This window comes from Pseudophryne corroboree, chromosome 1, assembly GCF_028390025.1.
Source record: "Pseudophryne corroboree isolate aPseCor3 chromosome 1, aPseCor3.hap2, whole genome shotgun sequence".
In the NCBI taxonomy this organism is placed as follows: domain Eukaryota; kingdom Metazoa; phylum Chordata; class Amphibia; order Anura; family Myobatrachidae; genus Pseudophryne; species Pseudophryne corroboree.
This window is the reverse complement of record NC_086444.1, coordinates 443,073,115-443,093,052: the sequence shown is the minus strand read 5'-3', so window position 1 is coordinate 443,093,052 and position 19,938 is coordinate 443,073,115. Positions and strand designations below refer to the sequence as shown.

At 44.3% G+C, this 19,938-nt stretch overlaps 2 pseudogenes and 1 gene segment (V, D, J or C); 1 reads left to right on the top strand and 2 right to left on the bottom strand.

Annotated features, from left to right (window-relative positions):
- Nucleotides 1–5,286: 5,286 nt before the first annotated feature.
- On the bottom strand, nucleotides 5,287–5,405 carry LOC134942244 (5S ribosomal RNA; annotated as a pseudogene).
- A 2,241-nt stretch (nucleotides 5,406–7,646) lies between these two features.
- Nucleotides 7,647–7,765, top strand: LOC134941582 (5S ribosomal RNA; annotated as a pseudogene).
- A 10,690-nt stretch (nucleotides 7,766–18,455) lies between these two features.
- On the bottom strand, nucleotides 18,456–18,815 carry LOC134974649 (immunoglobulin heavy variable 5-10-1-like). The segment is given in 1 exon segment: nucleotides 18,456–18,815. A coding segment is annotated over 1 exon segment (360 nt).
- Nucleotides 18,816–19,938: the final 1,123 nt, after the last annotated feature.

Genomic DNA, 19,938 nt, shown 5'->3' with positions numbered 1-19,938 from the left:
CCTGTCTGACACTGCAGTGCCACTCCTAGATGGGCCAGGTGTTTGTGTCGGCCACTTGGGTCGCTTAGCTTAGTCACACAGCTACCTCATTGCGCCTCTTTTTTTTCTTTGCATCATGTGCTGTTTGGGGATTATTTTTTTGAAGTGCCATCCTGTCTGACACTGCAGTGCCACTCCTAGATGGGCCAGGTGTTTGTGTCGGCCACTTGGGTCGCTTAGCTTAGTCATCCAGCGACCTCGGTGCAAATTTTAGGACTAAAAATAATATTGTGAGGTGTTCAGAATAGACTGAAAATTAGTGGAAATTATGGTTATTGAGGTTAATAATACTATGGGATCAAAATGACCCCCAAATTCTATGATTTAAGCTGTTTCTGAGGGGTTTTTGTAAAAAAAACCCGAATCCAAAACACACCCGAATCCGACAAAAAATTTTCAGGGAGGTTTTGCCAAAACGCGTCCTAATCCAAAACACGGCCGCGGAACCGAATCCAAAACCAAAACACAAAACCCAAAAAATTTCCGGTGCACATCACTACTAGTTACTGCCGTATTATACTCCTTTACCCTCTAGTGGACACTTGAGATACTGAAAGGAACACTACGGTTAATACTAATTCTGCAGCCACCGTGTGGACACTTGGGACACTAATTTAAACACAGTTCCTGGTTACTTGCTGCCAGTCAATTGGTAGACATTTGCGGTTATGGTTAATAGTGACGTAATAATATACAATAAATAATTTGTGAGAAGTTCGTTTACAATGAGTGTATTGAAGAAATATACTTGTAATTGTGAGTTCTCCTAAAAGCCGTGAACTTATTATATGTACAGTAACTAAAATGTTTAATGCTTGACTATATTGCCTGTGATACCATATGATCTCGAACTGCTGATCTTCTGCATACTGATCTATTCTTATATATGATGGCATTGCTTAATTTCAATTCTACCCTACTAACCCGTTTAACCCAACAGTAATGACACCTTATTGGTGATAATAAAATACCAGTCACTGTCCAAACGTGTGGTGACTGGTTAGTCTGGGGTCTGTTCGGGGGTCCTCATTCTTCTGCTGGGTGTCCAGAGGTGACAAGAAAGCAGAGTCCAAGAAGACTGTGACCGACATCATCAATGGTAATTAAGGTACGAAGCACCGCCACTTCACTACCCGGTGTCCTGTGACAACAAGAGGCAGAGGTAAGGTGCTGGGGACAGGTGGCAGGGGACAGGAGGTAGGGGTAAGGTGCTGGGGACAGGAGGCAGTGGTGAAGTGCTGGGGACAGGAGGCAGGGGTGAGGTGCTGGGGACAGGAGGCAGGGGTGAGGTGCTGGACAAGGAGGCAAGGATGAGGTGCTGAGGAAGAGAGGCAGGGGTGAGGTGCTAGGGACAGGAGGCAGAGGTGAGGTGCTGGGAACAGGAGGCAGAGGTGAGGTGCAGGTGGTGGAAGGCAGAGGTGAGGTGCTGAAGGCAGGGGTGCAGAGATGGGGTGCTAGGGACATTAAAGCTGCAAGGGATCCTGGGACATAAGGGTTAGAAGGGAGTGGCAGACAGGAGGAATAGGCATGAAGGCAGAGATGAGAGGCAGAGAGCCATGTATTGCTGGGACCAGGTGCGCCTAAGTTCTGGCAGTTCCTCAATCCCCATAGGTGCCTGGATATTATAGCCTGTCTGGTTGATGTTGGCTGCGCTGCCCTCCGAAAGCAGGCAGGGGAGGAAAGACTGAGGCACAGAGATTAGTAAGGAGGCAGGGCCACACATCTGGATTCCCCTGTACAGTACCTTGGGCAATAGCACATGGCCAATGCTGTAATGCTGCAGCAATACATACCAGCAGCCGGCCCAAAGTGCTAAAAGTGGGACTGGCCCGGGGTCATCTGTCTCCCTACCAGCCACTGGCTGTGGTACACTACAACCTGTAGTACAATTGAATGTTAACTAGTTGTAATAATCAAGTGGGCGGTCATGGGGAGCAATGAAGGGAATGTGAGTCCCGTCATGGCACCCACAAATTGGGGATAACCACACCTCAGGAAGCCTTGGATTGTGTCATCAGTGGTGGTAGATTATATCCAGTTTTGCCTGAGTCACTTGATACATGATCTTGCAGATGAAGCCAATCCCAACTCTGAACAGGAGAGTGTTCAGTACAATCATTAGCCTCCTTCTTGGCTTGGTGGGCTTTCATAAGTTGGTCATATACATGATCAGTGCTGGGAGCTTTAGGTCCAGTAGATTCAGAAATATAGCACACAACATCCGGACGTGTGCCATTCACTGCTCATCCTGAAAAGTATTCCATAGTTGTCATGAAAGCCTCTCCGTGCCTGCTGTCTCTATCCCAAATTCTCGGTTTCGCAGTGTTGACTTTCAGTATGGCTGCCATGGGCGCAGACAGCTGTGTCGAGCCAAGGCAATCTGAGGGGGCGTAGCCAATTCAGGGAGATGTGTCCGGCCCCACTACTTTAAAAATATTTAAAAATAAAGTTGCACGTGCTGGACAGGGGGTGCCGGGTGAGAAGCAGGGGCCAGCGGGAGCACCTTCTGGGGGGCAGCGGGTGCAATTGCTCATCCCCCCCTCCCATCATCAAGCAGGATGAGAGAGGACACTGCTGTAGATGCCTCTCTCCCCAGTGCAGCACACAGCGTGTGTCAGTGCTGGGGAGAGAGGCTGCCGCAGTGTCCTCTCTCTCAGCTCCATCCCTGTGCTGTTTACATTAGAGAGGGTGGGAAAGCAGGGTCTGGAATTCCCCTAGGACCCTCCAACAGGCCCAGGTAAAGAGTACCCGCTCCCCTCTCCCCTCTGCACCACTGATGGCTGCCGTGGGGACTTATTCAGAGATAGATACAGCCGATGCATTCGCTTGCAGTGGCTTCGTCCATAGGGTCTGTGCATGTGCACCAGCCATAGTGCATGAGCACAACCCTTCACCATGTGATCGCATCCGATAACAATGCAATCACATGGTGATTGACAGGTGACTGGCATCCGGGTACAAGGACGCGGCTTTAGGGGGGAGGAGATCAGGAAATGCAGGCATTTCATTGCCATTTTCAAGGGCCGGCCTATGACATTGACTGCCTTTCCTGTGAAAGGAAACATGGTGGCAGTGACACTGCCTACGCAGTCATGCTGCGTAGGCAGCGGTCTACCTATATTCAATGTGATCACAATTAAATTGCAATCACATCATAGGGCGGTGCCAAACATGCTGGTGGCCCCCAGCATGTGAGTATATGGTTGCAGATTTATACATTTATCCGAATGAGTTGTATATGTCTAATATGAAATCCATATAGGGCCACTAAAATGTTTGACCTGGTTTTATTTAATACAACCTTTATTTGCACAGTTGGAAGTCTTTGAGTGATATTTTTATGTGAAAGTTTATATATATATATATATATATATATATATATATATATTAGAGATGAGCGGGTTCGGTTCCTCGGGATCCGAACCCCCCCGAACTTCACCTATATTATACGGTTCCGAGGCAGCCTCGGATCTTCCCGCCTTGCTCGGTTAACCAGAACGAGCCCGAAACGTCATTATCCCGCTGTCGGATTCTCGCGAGATTCGTATTCTATATAAGGAGCCGCGCGTCGCCATTTTCACTTGTGCATTGGAAATTGAACGGAGAGGACATGGCAGCGTTCTCTCCCTGAAAAGCTCTATAATCTGTGCTCAGTGTGCTGCAAATATCTGTGCTCAGTGTGCTGCAAATAATCTGTGCTCAGTGTGCTGAAAATATCTACGTTCTCTGCCTGAAAACGCTCCATATCTGTGCTCAGTGTGCTGCAAATATCTGATCAGTGTGCTGCATTATGGGGCCTGGGGACCACCAGTATATAATAATTATAATAGTACAGTACAGTAGACCATTGCTGTATCTTGCAGCTCTGTGTCACTGCAAGTATCTATTCCATATCTGTGCGGCATTTTTGTGAGCAGTATATATAGTGTTACAGTGCAGCATTTAGATGACTAACAGTATATAGTTGCACAGTAGGCCATTGCTGTATCTTGTAGCTCTGTGTCACTGCAAGTATCCATTCCATATCTGTGCGGCATTTTTGTGAGCAGTATATATAGTATTACAGTGCAGCATTTAGGTGACTAAGAGTATAAAGTTGTACAGTAGGCCATTGCTGTATCTTGCAGCTCTGTGTCACTGCAAGTATCCATTCCATATCTGTGCGGCATTTTTGTGAGCAGTATATATAGTATTACAGTGCAGCATTTAGGTGACTAACAGTATATAGTTGTACAGTAGGCCATTGCTGTATCTTGCAGATCTGTGTCACTGCAAGTATCATTTCCATATCTGTGTGGCATTTTTGTGAGCAGTATATATAGTATTACAGTGCAGCATTTAGGTGACTAAGAGTATAAAGTTGTACAGTAGGCCATTGCTGTATCTTGCAGCTCTGTGTCACTGCAAGTATCCATTCCATATCTGTGCGGCATTTTTGTGAGCAGTATATATAGTATTACAGTGCAGCATTTTGGTGACTAACAGTATATAGTTGTACAGTAGGCCATTGCTGTATCTTGCAGCTCTGTGTCACTTATAGCAACACACGGGGCGATCGGACACAGGTCACAAGAATATAATAATGTATATAAAAGAAATACCAAAATTGGACAATTAATTACCCATAAGTAATGGGAAAGAGAAAATGTATACCATTTTCTCTTATTAAATACTGTTCTAGTTGGTGGTGCGCCCAGAGCCAGAAAATACACAGATTAACAATGGGAGAGAAAGAAGGCTCTTGTGTGGGCGCACTCTTATGCAAGGAAAAAGATTCCTATATTCTATATTGAAGAATATTTAAAACATAACTTTTATTAATGTTATTCAGAATATAATTACCCATCTAAATGATCCATAAAGAATAAAGAATTGAAAAATATTAAAATATTCTGGTCTCTTTCTCCAAAGAGTAATTGGAAAGGTTGTAGACACTGGATTGTCATACCCCCATTTCCCCTGACCAGTACAGATATTCTGTATTGATGGGACCGAGGAGTGGTCAAAAATTGTTGTGGATATGTTCAGATAGAACCACTTATATTAAGTTATTACGATATTATTCAATGGTCACCAATATTTGGACACCTGAATTGTTGACAGACACCACATTTATTGATAAAAAATGAGGTGTTAAACTGCATGGGACACGGAATAGATAAAGAGGGGGATAAGGAATTGCTGGATAGAGTTAGTGGTGATACTGCTGTTGGTGTCCCTTCTCACATAGAGAGGAAAATAATTCCTACTCTACAACACCAGGTATTCGCAGGCAGTCTCCTCTCCTGGTACCAACCCGGCCCAATGCTGTTTGGCTTCCAAGATCGAACGAGATCGGGCATTGGCAGCGTGGTATGATAGTAGAGAATTATGCAATCTATACACCAATGAGAGCAGGGCCGTCTTTTTGTATGGGCTAAATGGGCTCTTGCCCAAGGGCCCCAGGAGTAAAAGGGCCTTAGGCTGATAGCTGAGAGTCCCTTCTTTCCAGGGGAACCAGATTTTTGAAAATCGCCCCTGGGGAACTGGAGATATCCGACTTCAAAGCAGCAGCCCCCATCCTAACCTGTTAATTGTTCTTCCCAGCCAGATATCTCAGGTTCTGTCTGACTTTGAGTTTTTCTGAGGGTATACTCCAAAGGCTGGGACACTCCCGTTTTGGTGGACACTGACAGCTTGTCTCTACTATGCCCAGAACCAGAGATATCAGCCTTCCAACAGCTGATCCCTGCTCCAGCTCCACAAGCCTGGTATGCAGTTTTATATTTTTGTTGGTGGATTGCTCTGGTTCCTGAATTCTGATCCCCAAGTACCCAGTCCCTCCTGAAAGGTGGGATTCTCTAGTTTGTTTTATCCCATTAAAGCTAAGAAATCTATTTCCAGGAACTGGAGATATCTGCAGTAAAGCAAGATGCCCTCCCACCAGAAAATGATGAATTTTCACCATTCCACTATCCACCCCTCCCCTGCGTATTAAACATCCCCTACCACCCTGAAAGTCATGTACCGGGGCCCTTTCATTGAGCCCAATGTCCCCTACTACAGTTTAGTGCTTTCCCTCCAGCCCCATCTCTCACCATCTGTGCAGTAAAGGAGTAATTAGCAGAGATTATTTCTCCAGGTCCTACATGCTGAGCGGAAGAAAGAACCCTCCGCGGAACATCAAAGCTGCCGCTGACAGCACCCCCCACCACTACTGCTGGAGGATGGGTAGGGGCCTCAGTGCATTGCTGTGTCCAGGGGCCTACACTGCTGTTAAGACAGCTCTGAATGAGAATGCACCTATATAGGAAGTAGTAGAGTAGGAAGTAATTAGAAAAGAGAAAAGAAGAATGAATAAGCAAAGTGGGTGAAAATGTGTGGATCTGCTTTCCACGTTAGGCATGGTTCAACAGTTCCCACATCCGTGGTACTGTGCTCCGTGGATCGTGGATGAGAGTCCACGAAAATTGTTGGTTAGAAGGGGAAAGAATAAATCATTGTATTGACATTCCAAGACAAAAATAAGTATTGTATCAACATAAAGTGAGTTCTGGACAATGTAACAGATACTGTAAATGATATTATGCTCCTGACATACAGTGTTGTCATAGACGGTGATACAAATGTATTCTCACAGCAAAAATAACCGTATATATAAAGTTTCTACATATTAGAACGTCTGAGCCAACAATTTAAAAAAGTCAAGAATTAGCAAGGATTATTACTATAGATGGACTGGTGTGACAGAATAATTGCTTCAATTTAGAACAGCCTATCTGCGAGTTCAAACCATCTTGACACAGCAGTATCTAGTAGGTGTTAGGAATCATATAGGTTATAGAACACTGTCCTGGCCTCATTAAAAGAATTGAGCTCGGAACCAGTATCAGAAAATAATTATCCCATGGAGAAATTATTCTGGAGGAAATGCAACAGTCATCATATAATGATCCTGACACAGGGTTTTATTATAAACAACGGCGTAGATTTTGTAAATGTGTAAGTATATTCTCACAGCGTGTATATATATTTCTTACATATTAAGCCGTCTGAAACATATATTTATGGTATTCAGATGTCAAAAGGATCCAGAATTAGCATAGATTATTACCATAAATGAACCAGCATAACTAAATCATTCCCTTAATTGGAAAATACGAGCAGATTGTTTACAAAAGCAAATAATCCTGACAGAGGAATGTCTGATAGATACTAGGAGTCATGCAGGTTATGACAAAAGAAGGGGATTAGTAACAGTGTCCTGGCCTCTGTTGGAGGTTACACTTTCAGCCTATATCAAAGAGCAATCTTCACATGAAAAAATTGTTATTAGCTCTGATATGTAAAGAATATGGCTGACTGCAGATAAGGTGATATTGTCTGTGGAACAAAACCACACAACAGATGAGTCTTACGGAACTCCAAACAAGAGGACAATTGAGCAGATCAGTGCGTCGTCAGGTGAATAAAGGTGATTCCATGAGATCACTCCATATACGGATCCCCCGTGGAAGACGTGTTTCGCCGGTCAGGGCTTGTTCACTTCCGGAAGTGAACAAGCCCTGACGGGCGAAACGCATACAAAAAGACGGCCCTGCTCTCATTGGTGTACAGATTGCATAATTCTCTACTATCATACCACGCTGCCAATGCCCGATCTCGTTCGATCTTGGAAGCCAAACAGCATAGGACCGGGTTAGTACCAGGAGAGGAGACTGCCTGCGAATACCTGGTGTTGTAGAGTAGGAATTATTTTCCTCTCTATGTGAGAAGGGACACCAACAGCAGTATCACCACTAACTCTATCCAGCAATTCCTTATCCCCCTCTTTATCTATTCCGTGTCCCATGCAGTTTAACACCTCATTTTTTATCTATAAATGTGGTGTCTGTCAACAATTCAGGTGTCCAAATATTGGTGACCATTGAATATTATCGTAATAACTTAATATAAGTGGTTCTATCTGAACGTATCCACAACAATTTTTGACCACTCCTCGGTCCCATCAATGCAGAATATCTGTACTGGTCAGGGGAAATGGGGGTATGACAATCCAGTGTCTACAACCTTTCCAATTACTCTTTGGAGAAAGAGACCAGAACATTTTAATATTTTTCAATTCTTTATTCTTTATGGATCATTTAGATGGGTAATTATATTCTAAATAACATTAATAAAAGTTATGTTTTAAATATTCTTCAATATAGAATATAGGAATCTTTTTCCTTGCATAAGAGTGCGCCCACACAAGAGCCTTCTTTCTCTCCCATTGTTAATCTAAGCTCTGTGTCACTGCAAGTATCCATTCCATAACTGTGCGGCATCTTTGTGAGCAGTATATATAGTATTACAGTGCAGCATTTTGGTGACCAATAGTATATAAGCACATGAGGGAAGAGGGCCCTGCTCGTGAGATCTTACAATCTAAAGGGGAGGGGTAGACAGACATAGGTGACACAGACGGGGTACATAGAGAACGTGGAACAGAGGGTTAGGAATCAGGATGAGATTTGGCTGGGTTTGGTGAAGAAGTGGACCCCCAGAAGGCACAAGTCAATACTTAACATTGCAACATTTTACTGGGCTATGCAGGAAAAAATTAAAAATAGGGGAAAATAAAAATAAAAAAAAAGAATCGATAACTTCTACCGCTTTCAAAAAGGTCAATGGAAGCTGAAATAATGGACAACTACCTAATGGAAGCCAGATACAGTATACCAAACAGTACTTAGCAGAGTTAGGAATGAGTGCTTATGAAATACAGTAACATTTTGTCATAATATTTCAGAGACTGCATGGCGAGTCTCTTGCAGTCTTTTGCTCTAATACACCACCTGCTTTAGGATTTATATTCAAAAACATTTTGTCTCCATAATCCCAAAAACGTCAGTCTTCTTCCAGTGATTTGGACCAATAATACCTTTGATTAGAACGAATAATTCCTGTGATTTTGTAATTTTCTTCCAGTGATTTGGAGCAATAATACCATTGATTAGAACAAATAATTCCTGTGATTTTGTCACTTTCTTCCAGTGATTTGGACCAATAATACCATTGATTAGAACGAATAATTCCAGTGATTTTGTCATTTTCTTCCAGTGATTTGGACCAATAATACCATTGATTAGAACGAATAATTCCATTGATTTTGTCATTTTCTTCCAGTGATTTGGACCAATAATACCATTGATTAGAACAAATAATTCCAGTGATTTTGTCATTTTCTTCCAGTGATTTGGACCAATAATACCATTGATTAGAAGAACGAACAATTCCTGTGATATTGAGGTGTTTGTGTCGCTTAGCTTAGTCATCCAGCGACCACAGTGCACCTCTTTTTCTCTTTTCTTTGCATCATGTGCTGTTTGGGGCCAATTTTTTGAAGTGCCATCCTGTCTGACACTGCAGTGCCACTCCTAGATGGGCCAGGTGTTTGTGCCGGCCACTTGGGTCACTTTGCTTAGTCATCCAGCGACCTCGGTGCAAATTTTAGGACTAAAAATAGTATTGTGAGGTGTGAGGTGTTCAGAATAGACTGTAAATGAGTGGAAATTGTGGTTATTGAGGTTAATAATACTATAGGATCAAAATTACCCCCAAATTCTATGATTTAAGCTGTTTTTGAGGGGTTTTTGGAAAAAAACACCCGAATCCAAAACACACCCGAATCCGACAAACAATTTTCAGGGAGGTTTTGACAAAACGCGCCTGAATCCAAAACACGGCCACGGAACCGAATCCAAAACCCAAAAAATGTCCGGTGCACATCTCTAATATATATAAATATATATATACAGTATATCTCAAAAAGGAATGGGGGTATAAGTGAACACTGGTGTTGTAATAGTGGTATGACTGATAAGGGAGCAATACCCTATGTGTATGAAAATATATATACAATTTATTATAATTACAAGAGTTTAAAATAATTAGCAAATAATAAAAAATAAGCATAAAAAATTAAACATGAGATAAAACAGAAATCTTCACATATGACATAATTTCGTTTAAAAAGCCACTTTTTAAAAAGACACAAATGAGATAAAAATTAAATGAGCATATACTGTATATGAGTAGAAAAATAGATATATAAATAATATATATATATATATATATACAGTATATATATATATATATATATATATATATATATATACATATATATATATATATAGATATATATAGATATATATATATACACAGTATATAGATAGATAGATAGATAGATAGATAGATATTGCTCTCAATCAGAGGTAATTTTAGGGGATTGTCCCAACACATTTCGTCTCACTGACTTCATCAAGGGGTAGGGACAGAATGAGCCTATATGTCTATTTATACCCATAATAATTAGCTTTCTTGTTAAGACATCACTATATATACACAGTACAGAGAACTAACCAAAGATCTTCTGTGGATGTAGGCATGTCAAATCCTTCTGTCTATTCAAGTAATCACAGACAGACTCAATGTTTTTGAGATCAGGGCTCTGTGGGGGCCATATCATCAATTCCAGGGCTCCTTGTTCTTCTTTACACTGAAGATAGCTCTAACTGACATTGGCTGAATGTTTGGTTTCCTCCTGCTGCAGAATAAATTTGGAGCCAATTAGGCGCCTCCCTGAAGATATTGCATGATGGGTAAGCATAAATGAAACACAATTTTTAATAATATAAATAAAAGTTACATTTTAAAGTTTTTGTAATCGGATAGCAATTCAGTGCACCAAATCAGATTTCTTTCAAAGGGAATTTTTCCATTTAAATTTCTGTGCTTTGTATTTATTTCCATGGTTGCACCCTCTTATATATGAACATAATAATAAATACAATTGTATATTTACATAGCATACCCCTATAAATATTATATTGTACTATCTGATTTTGGATATAATATGTAAATCCAACGCAGTGACATCTTCTGCTACGTACTAACCAGTGACTTCTGAGCCATTTACTTCACCGCATGTCCTGGCCAAGGGGTAAATATATATGCTCCTGTGTCTGACTGAGCTGGATGACATACTATTACTGCTGAAATGGTACATGCACTTGGATCACCTTAAATGCTGCTCGCCCTCAACTGCTGAGTAGAGGAGGAGCTACCCAAATCCTAACCCCTAATGTGCTGACTATGTCCATGCCCCTTCCTGCGATCAGGTGATTGTCAACTAGAACCAGCTAATGAGGATGAACCCATGCAGTCAGAATATAATATAATCAGATATAGGTAGACTAACCCACCAAACAGGGTCAGAAAATGAGTCACCGGATGAAACCGTACAGTACAGAGGCGGAACTACCACCTGTGCAACCAGTGCGTTGCACTGGGGCCCGCCACTGCCCAGGGGCCCAAAGCATGTAATGAGTCAAACTGACTCATTACATGCCGCTGTGTGCTGCGGGCAACCGCTGCCCGCAGCACACAGCCGCCCGGACAGAGGGGAGAGTAGCGCAGCGGTACGGGGGAGAAGGAGGAGGAAGGAGGTGGAGGAGGGAGCCGCAGCAGCACTTTGTTACTGGTTGAGGCGCTGCTGCTGCTGCTGTCCCTCTGCTTCACTATAGGCTGTCTTCCGAGAACAGCCTATAGTGAAGCAGAGGGGCAGCAGCGCCTCCACCAATAACACAGCGCTGCTGCGGCTCCCTCCCCCACCTCCCTCCTCCTCCTTCTCTCCTGCCCGGGAATCGTGACCAGAAGCTGCACCGAGGAGCCTGATCCAGCGGAGAGGGTAAGTATAATTCTTTCTTTCTTTCTTTCTTTCTTTCTTTCTTTCTTTCTTTCTTTCTTTCTTTCTTTCTTTCTTTCTTTCTTTCTTTCTTTCTTTCTTTCTTTCTTTCTTTCTTCAAAAAGGGGGACTGTCTGCCGCAATGTGTAAAAAGGGGGAATCTGCTTGCCGCAATGTGTAAAAAGGGGGAATCTGCTTGCCGCAATGTGCAAAAAGGGGGAATCTGCCTGCCGCAATGTGTAAAAAGGGGGAATCTGCTTGCCGCAATGTGTAACAAGGGGGAATCTGCCTGACGCAATGTGTAACAAGGGGGAATCTGCCTGCCGCAATGTGTGAAAAGGGGGAATCTGCCTGCCGTAATGTGTAAAAAGGGGGAATCTTTGCCGCAATGTGTAAAAAGGGGGAATCTGCCTGCCGTAATGTGTAAAAAGGGGGATGCTGTCTGCCGTAATGTGTAATAAGCGCATGCTGTCTGCCGTAATGTGTAAAAAGGGGACGCTGTCTGCCGTAATGTGTAAAAAGGGGGACGCTGTCTGCCGTAATATGTAAAAAGGGGACGCTGTCTGCTGTAATGTGTAAAAAGAGGAATCTGTCCGCCGTAAGGTGTAAAAGGTTCTCTACCTGGTGTAGTGGTGCTACTGTGCGGCGTAATTTGAATAGTGGAGACTACTGTGCACCGTTTTATGAATTGGTATTATTTTGTGGCCACACCCCTTCCCCACGAAGCCACGCCACTATAGCGCGCACTGCCCCTGTTTTGCATGCAGGGGTGGGGCTCCGATGCCGTTTCTTGCACACAGTGCTAAAATGTCTAGTTACGGCACTGTTGCTAGGTATCCATTTCTCTGGCCCTGAGCAGGTCCCCCTCACCAGATCCGCTCCTTGGGTGAGGGGGTGGACTTGGATGGGATGGGGGGGCAAAGCATTTTGTTGCACCTGGGCCCACCGCTCGCTAGTTCCGCCACTGGTACAGTATATTCACCAGAAACCGCTGCCCAGATCTTGCACCAGACATCTGCATGGGATCCTTGAGCTCCAATTCAACCTGTAACAGGGGGATAAAGGAAAGCAGATAGCTTCTAATACAGCAGGTAAAATTTGCAAATTCCCTGATCTGGAGACAGCAACTCTCTGACAATGGGCTGCTAATGCACCAGTACCCACAGGAAAAATCACCTGTGCCAATTGCCTTGCCCATGCACTGCCACCCACCTCTGACACCACAGCCAAGGAATGTCCAGCACCCGATGCCAGCCCCAACCCTGATATCCTGCTGAGTGGGCTGGTGGTCAAAATTTGTACCAGAGCCAAGACTATTTATGCACAAAGCACCTACATGGTCCACATGACCAACACATCCAACCCCACAGCAGCATCTGTGGTAGCACCACTCATCACAACAGTGACAGGACCCACAACTAATTGAACATCCTTTTTCTCATGATGCACCACTTCCAAATGCTGTAGGACCTACACTTCCTCAATGGAATTGAGTTCCTGTCTGCCCTTGCTGTAACTACCAGCTTAACAGAGTTCACCGCATCTGAACAGCAAGGAACAGCAGATGATCCTGCAGGCCCTGTCATTCCACTCTCTACCAACCCAGAGGATGGCACCACCATGCCGGCATCTATGAAGTCTGCACCAGCCCTACTTAACCCTTCAAAATGGCTGCAACTCTTTACTGATGGTACGGCCCAGCATTCCCAGCAGCTGCACCCTAAGCCCCCTCAGCAACATCCCCATTGCTGAGATCTGGGAATGGTTGTGATTGGACCCTCCGACCACTTCCAAACCCATCCCCCACTAGGCACAGCAACTTTCATTGTTGTATGACCTGATGGCCATGCAGCAGCAGCCTGGTTCTACTGTGTGACCACCCATCAGGGTTACACTGACACTGTGTCTCTGCCTGGTCCATGCACGCATCTCCACTGACATTGGAAGTGACTGCTAGATTAAGGACACAGACAGGCCGCAAACTGAGGCCCTCTCATTGGGATGCCCAGACCACAGGACACAGCTGGACTACTACCACTGGCCTCCCCTTGAATCACCAACCCCAGAGCACCCCTCACATCAGCCAGGTACCTGGTGGGCAGGACTGCAAAGTGACGGGGTTGGGACATGGCATCTAATATTTTATCTAACATAATATAAACCAAGAAATGAAAAAGAAATCCAGAGTACGAATGAGTGAAAGTATAGTAAGGAAGAAAAGAAACAAAATACAGAAAGCAATAAGGAACCAAGTAAGAAAGCTATTATTATTCACAATAAAATAGTACTTTCCCGCCCAAAGAACCAGGAAAAAGAGACCTTCACTAACCTAAAACAGGAGTGTGAACCTAACAAAACACACCCACTGCAACCTAACACCCATGCCTATTGGCTGACCCATTTAATTACTGCACATTTCTGAAACTCTCCCTGCTGAGCAGAGTGGTGCTGCTGGGTGTGGTGCTTGCAGATGGTCTGAATAGTCTTGATCGTGGGGGAGTGGGGGAAGGAACTGTGTGCCTGTGTGCTTCAATGTGACTGGAGGCAGGGGAGTGGTTGGCCCCACAGGCATCCCGTGCCCTGTAGCAGCTATATCCCTTGCTCCCAGAGCCGCCATCAGGGAGTACTGGGGACACAGCTGTCCCGGGCCCGGCCTCTCAAACAGAGAGGGAAGGGCCCGGGCTACTCATGACACTGTCCGCCAATCTCCGTTCATCCCCATCCATTCGGCATCAGCAGCACTCTATTGAAAATGTCCCTTCCAAAATGGCCGCCGCCTCAGTGGAAACAGTTATTAAACATACTAGAGGAGGCCTCTAGTATCTTCAATAACTATCTCCTCAGAGGCGGCAGCCATTTTGGGAGGAACATTTTCAACAATTTAAAGTAGGCAGGCAAGAACAGCAGCCACCTCCTGGATGGCAGACCCACAGTGGCATCGACAGCGGCATCGGCGGCCGGGGTAGGGAATACACTGACAACTAGCAGAAACCCTGACAATGAGCAGGTACTGGCATAATTACTGTGTGGGTATAATATAGTGACAAGGGCATTAATGTGGGGGCATAATATGGTGCAAGGGGCATAATATGGTGTTGCTCCATATGTGTATAGGAATTGTTTTATTTTATTTTTTTAAATATGTATTTATTTTTATTTAATTTTTAATATATTTTTATTTTATTTATTTATTTATTTATTTATTTATTTTGGGGGGTGCTGCCTATTTTGTCAGCCTCAGGCCGTGCAATTTCTGATGGCAGCCCTGCCTACACCTATGGTGGTTACACCACTGATAGCACCTAATACCGACAAGATAAGATGTTGCCACCAGGTACCTCTCTAGATGATGGAGCCTAGACCAGAGAAGCCAATGAGAGCAGCTGCAGAAAACTTCTACAACTTAGCGGCACATTTAAATCTCTGAAAATACAGGAGTGGGGTTTCATTGGCTGGGCTTCAGATGACACATCCATGCAGGCACGGAGCTTAGAACAGCCTAGGGGTGGAGCTTCAGGCGACCCGAGGTCTCATCTGTGGACGGACCAAGGAGCAGAATTTATCATGGCAGGAGGGGTGGAGCTTTGGGGGCATATAGACAGAGCTTTGAGATGGACCAGAGATGGAGCACATCATTATCTGGAGGTGGGGCTTAACACAGTGGTGGATCTTTGGGTGACAAAGTGGGAGCGGGACACAGCTGCGGATGCCCCAGAGCGTACTGACAGAGGTTTGGCCAGCCGAGAGGCATATGGAGGAAATGCTGTTACTGGTGACAGGAAAAAAGTTTTTTATTCCCGTCAACACTGCCTTTACTGCAGCAGATTTCTGTGCTTGACTGGGTGCAGAGGGAGCAGCAGGCCTGGAGGCATTCCGGGCCACATAGCAGCTGCATTCCCTGTTCTCCTGGTAGTTAGGCCACTCGGCATTCCTCCAGATACTGCAGCCTCCTCTGTCCACTCCTATTAGGGAGGCTCTCAGTATTCTAGGTTTTCTCCCTCGGCCTGAGTTAAGACCTGCTGCCAGACACCAGACTATTTTACCATACATATTTAACATATTTTTAGAAAAAAATAGTGCATCATATTATACTATATCTACATTGGAGGCAAACAGTACAGAGTGGCAGGCCTGGATTTCCCACAAGGCAACCTAGGCACCCACATGGACTCCCCCGTACCCCAACATCCTCGTTTTCTGCACTGTGCATGTTTGATACTTAAAATATGTGTATCTTAAGGCAGTTTGTCCATTCCCCACCTACCATGAGGTCTAAATACGATTCTGCACAGTGGACCCAATTCAGCATCAGTAGCAGATTCTGCTAAATAGCAGAATTTGCTACTGCTTCTATCGCATGCTGGGGTTCTGCTATTGCTTCTATTGCATGCTGGGGGTCTGCTACTGCTTCCATCACATGCTGGGCAAGGTCACCCAGCTTGCTAATTGGTGGCCAGCCCAGCAATGCGAACATGGCGTGTGACATCACGCGGCCGTCCCGAAAATGGTCCGGACATGCCTCTGTTTTTAAGACCGTGCCACGCCGACGCCTCCCCCGATGACCGCCACTGTTAATTACAGCATGATCGCATCCTTCAGGGATGCAATTGCACTGTGATGGCCTGCACACGTGCTGAAAATCACTCATTTGTGTATATCAGTAATCTGATGCCTATACTGAATTAGCCACAGTATCCTTATATAATACATACAAGCAACTCTCCCTTTAACTTTATATCATAATCCCTGACTCTCTGCACCTGTACCATCCGGCTGACAGGGTCTGCCCAGGTGGTAGAGAAGCCAGTGTGAGCACTGCAGCTGCAGCTCCCCACCATATGTCCAGTTAACAGAGCTGCTGCTTTCATGCTGGGTCCACTTCAAGGAGCTGGAGAGCAATGAACCCCTGGCAAAGTGCCCTCAGCGAGTCTCCTTGAATAGTGGGCTGCTGACCACCCCTGCTCCCCGCACAGCGCTTCTCTCCAGCATCTACATGCCAGCTGCTGCCCGCTCCCCACACAGGCACAGAGCTTCTCCCCAGCATCTACATGCCAGCAGCTGCCAACTCCTAGGGTCCACGCACAGCGCTTTTCCACAGCATCTACATGCCGGCTGCTGCCCACTCCTCGTCTCTCTGCACGGCGCTTCTCCCCAGCACCCACATGTCAGCTGCTGCCTCCTCCGATCACGAAGGACCTGGAGTACAGAGCCCAGGGTGCCAGGGTTCACGCTCTACTGTCTGCACAGTCAGGGGGGTCCCAGGGAAAAGGGAACCAGTTTGTTGAATGCAAGACCCCTAAAAGTCTCCAATTTCTTGGCCGGTGGGTGTGACGGGAGAGCTACTGTAGAGTGAGAGCCTGAGCCGGTCGCCCTCTCTCCCCACCCCCCTCCCCGACCAGTACACTCGATCAGTGGGGCGATGGTGATCAGGCAGTGGAGACAATGATCATACCTTTGCAACATTCACTCTGTGACGCCGCTCCACTCCAGCCCGAGCCAGTGGGAATGGTTAGTAACAGGGGAAGGTAGCCATACATCTTCTACATCATTGAGGGTGCATGCCTTGAGCCCATGTCAAGGCACGCATGTCAGTGCTGCCTCCACTGGCACATTTTTTAATGCAGTGAAACTGCATGAGCTATGGCCCCGGCCTCAGCTCCGCTCCCATCTCCAAGCAGATTCTGGTTGCCGGAGGAAGGCAGAGATTTCACTGCCTCTCCTTTGTCTCTCTCTACATGCGGGGGAGCGCTGCTAATTCTTACCCCAATGAAAATAGCAGATATTTGATGATTTGTGTTATACCACAGATCATTGGAAAACAGCTATTTTCATTGGAGAATGACTGGTGAGGCTCTGCCTCCCCTGCCTCCCATGACTTTACATTCCTGCTGCACCACTTGTAGCAGGGCTGATTATAGGTAATTTGTCTTCCAGTGCGAGAGTTTCATGCACTGGGTGTCACACTTGTTGTCAGGGGTTTCATGCACTGGGTGTTACGCTTGTTTCATGGGTTTCATGCACTGGGTGTCACACTTGTTGTCAGGGGTTTCATGCACTGGGTTTAACGCTTGTTTCATGGGTTTCATGCACTGGGTGTCATGCTCGTTGCCAGGGGTCTTATGCGCTAGGTGTCATGTTCGTTGCCAGGGGTTTCATGCACTGAGAGTCATGCTCGTTGACAGGGGTTTCATGTGCCGAGTTTCGTGTAATGGCGTGGTTGCATCGTGGCATCATTATGCAACTGCCTCCCCCGAGCAGAGTACTATGGAAGGGATAGGAGAGCAGGATAGTAGAGCCCACAAGTGCCAAGGCAGGCGCCCTGTGCGTATCCCACAATTAAATCTCAGTAAACATCTGCATTTTCCATCATCAGAAATTTCCTGAGACTGAAATACGGTCAATTGCAGTTTTTATTAATTCATTAGCATATTGCTGGTTTTTAATCTGTGTATATGTCTTGCTCATTGAAAGAAGATACTGCAAATATTCCACATTGCACAAAGAAAGAAAATAATGTTTCATAGAGCTCTGGCATCATTAAGGAAATAGAAATTCATATAATGTATATTGTAATGAGGTTATTAATCTGATAGCATCATTCTATGCATACATTTTTGTGTTTTTCATCTGTGCATCTGTGTATTTACTTTAGTATGTTAATAGGCATACTATATTTTGGTGTCTGCTGCTTCCAAGTGGTAAGATGGTGTTATTGTTCCTGAAAGTTTTTGTATGGGAAGTTTCCTCCTTTTGTCACTGTGCTTGGCCTTCTAGCACAGTAATATGTGGCTGTATCATCCACACTCAGTCTGTCTATCTGTAGAAAGGCCGTAGTAATGGCATTATCTCTGGAGATTGTGAATCTTCCTTTGAATGATGATGAATACCTTTCTTCTCCATCACTAGGGTCAATTTCTCCGACCCAAGTCAGTCCTTTCCCTGGAACTTGTTGAACCCAGTTTACCCAGTAGCTGGTGAATGTGTATCCAGATGTTTTACAGGGTATCTTCACACTGTCACCTGGCTTTTTTATTTCAGAGGGTGGCTGAGTAAGCTGTATCTGTGACATGACTCCTGTAAGTGAGAAATCATATATGAGAAACAAAATAAATCAGACAGACCCCCCTGATTTATTGTATCTTCATTGGTTTCTGACTTACCAAGCAGTGGGGAGAGATACAGGACACAGCTAAATAAAAGCATGTTATATGATTTGCGCCAGACCTATGGTCAGAACACAACTCCAAGTCACTGTAATATCACAGCGTATCATGTGCTGCTTTTCTAGCTGCCAAATCTGAGCCAGAATTTGCATGAGGTTCTGAATGCTATAAGAGGCTCCCAGTCCTGCTGTAGCCAGAGGAAGTCAGTGTAAGAGATCGCGTCTTGTCTGATGTTCTCTTAGGGTTTGCAGATAAACACAAATCTCCATTTACAGAAAGTAACATTTTACCCATTTGTTCTTTCTTGATGAACAGTGTATTGATTTATGGAATCATATTTATGAATATTAATATTTAATATATCATATATGGTATTTAATATATGGATATATTTTAATTATTATGCGTTATCATATATATTATGTCAGGCTTACAAACTGATAAATAGATGTAGTCCTTATATATATGACTTATTAATTATGAAGTTAAGATTCCTTAAAGAGAGTTCAAGCTTGAATATTACCGCTCTTTTTATATGATTATTTATTTACAGGCAGATCAAATCGTACAGAATAAGATATACACAGTAGTGATATATATACTAATTATTTATCTAATGCTTCCTTCGTTATATAACATAAAACAACATGACATAAGTTTCACAAACAGTTTCAATTACTATCATAGTTTATACTTGCAAGTTACATGGTTGCCATCTCAAGGATCCTGTCTCCTTCTCTCCTTCTGACTGACTTCCTTCTCCTCCTTCTCCTTCTTCCTTCTAACCCCTAACTATCAGACCTACCTCTTTTTATCCTATATTTTACCAATTATCATATTCTCATAGTTCTCAGTGCAAAATATAATTATAGGTGTGCCATTTACATTCCAAGGTGTCGTAAAACATGCTCTGCTCCAAATTGGATATTCTGCTCAAGCAGGTTTGGTGCCATAAAACGTGTCCTTTCCTTATACTGTACATCAAAGACCTTCCTTTGGTTATTTGAAGTGTAACAATATTTGTTTGCC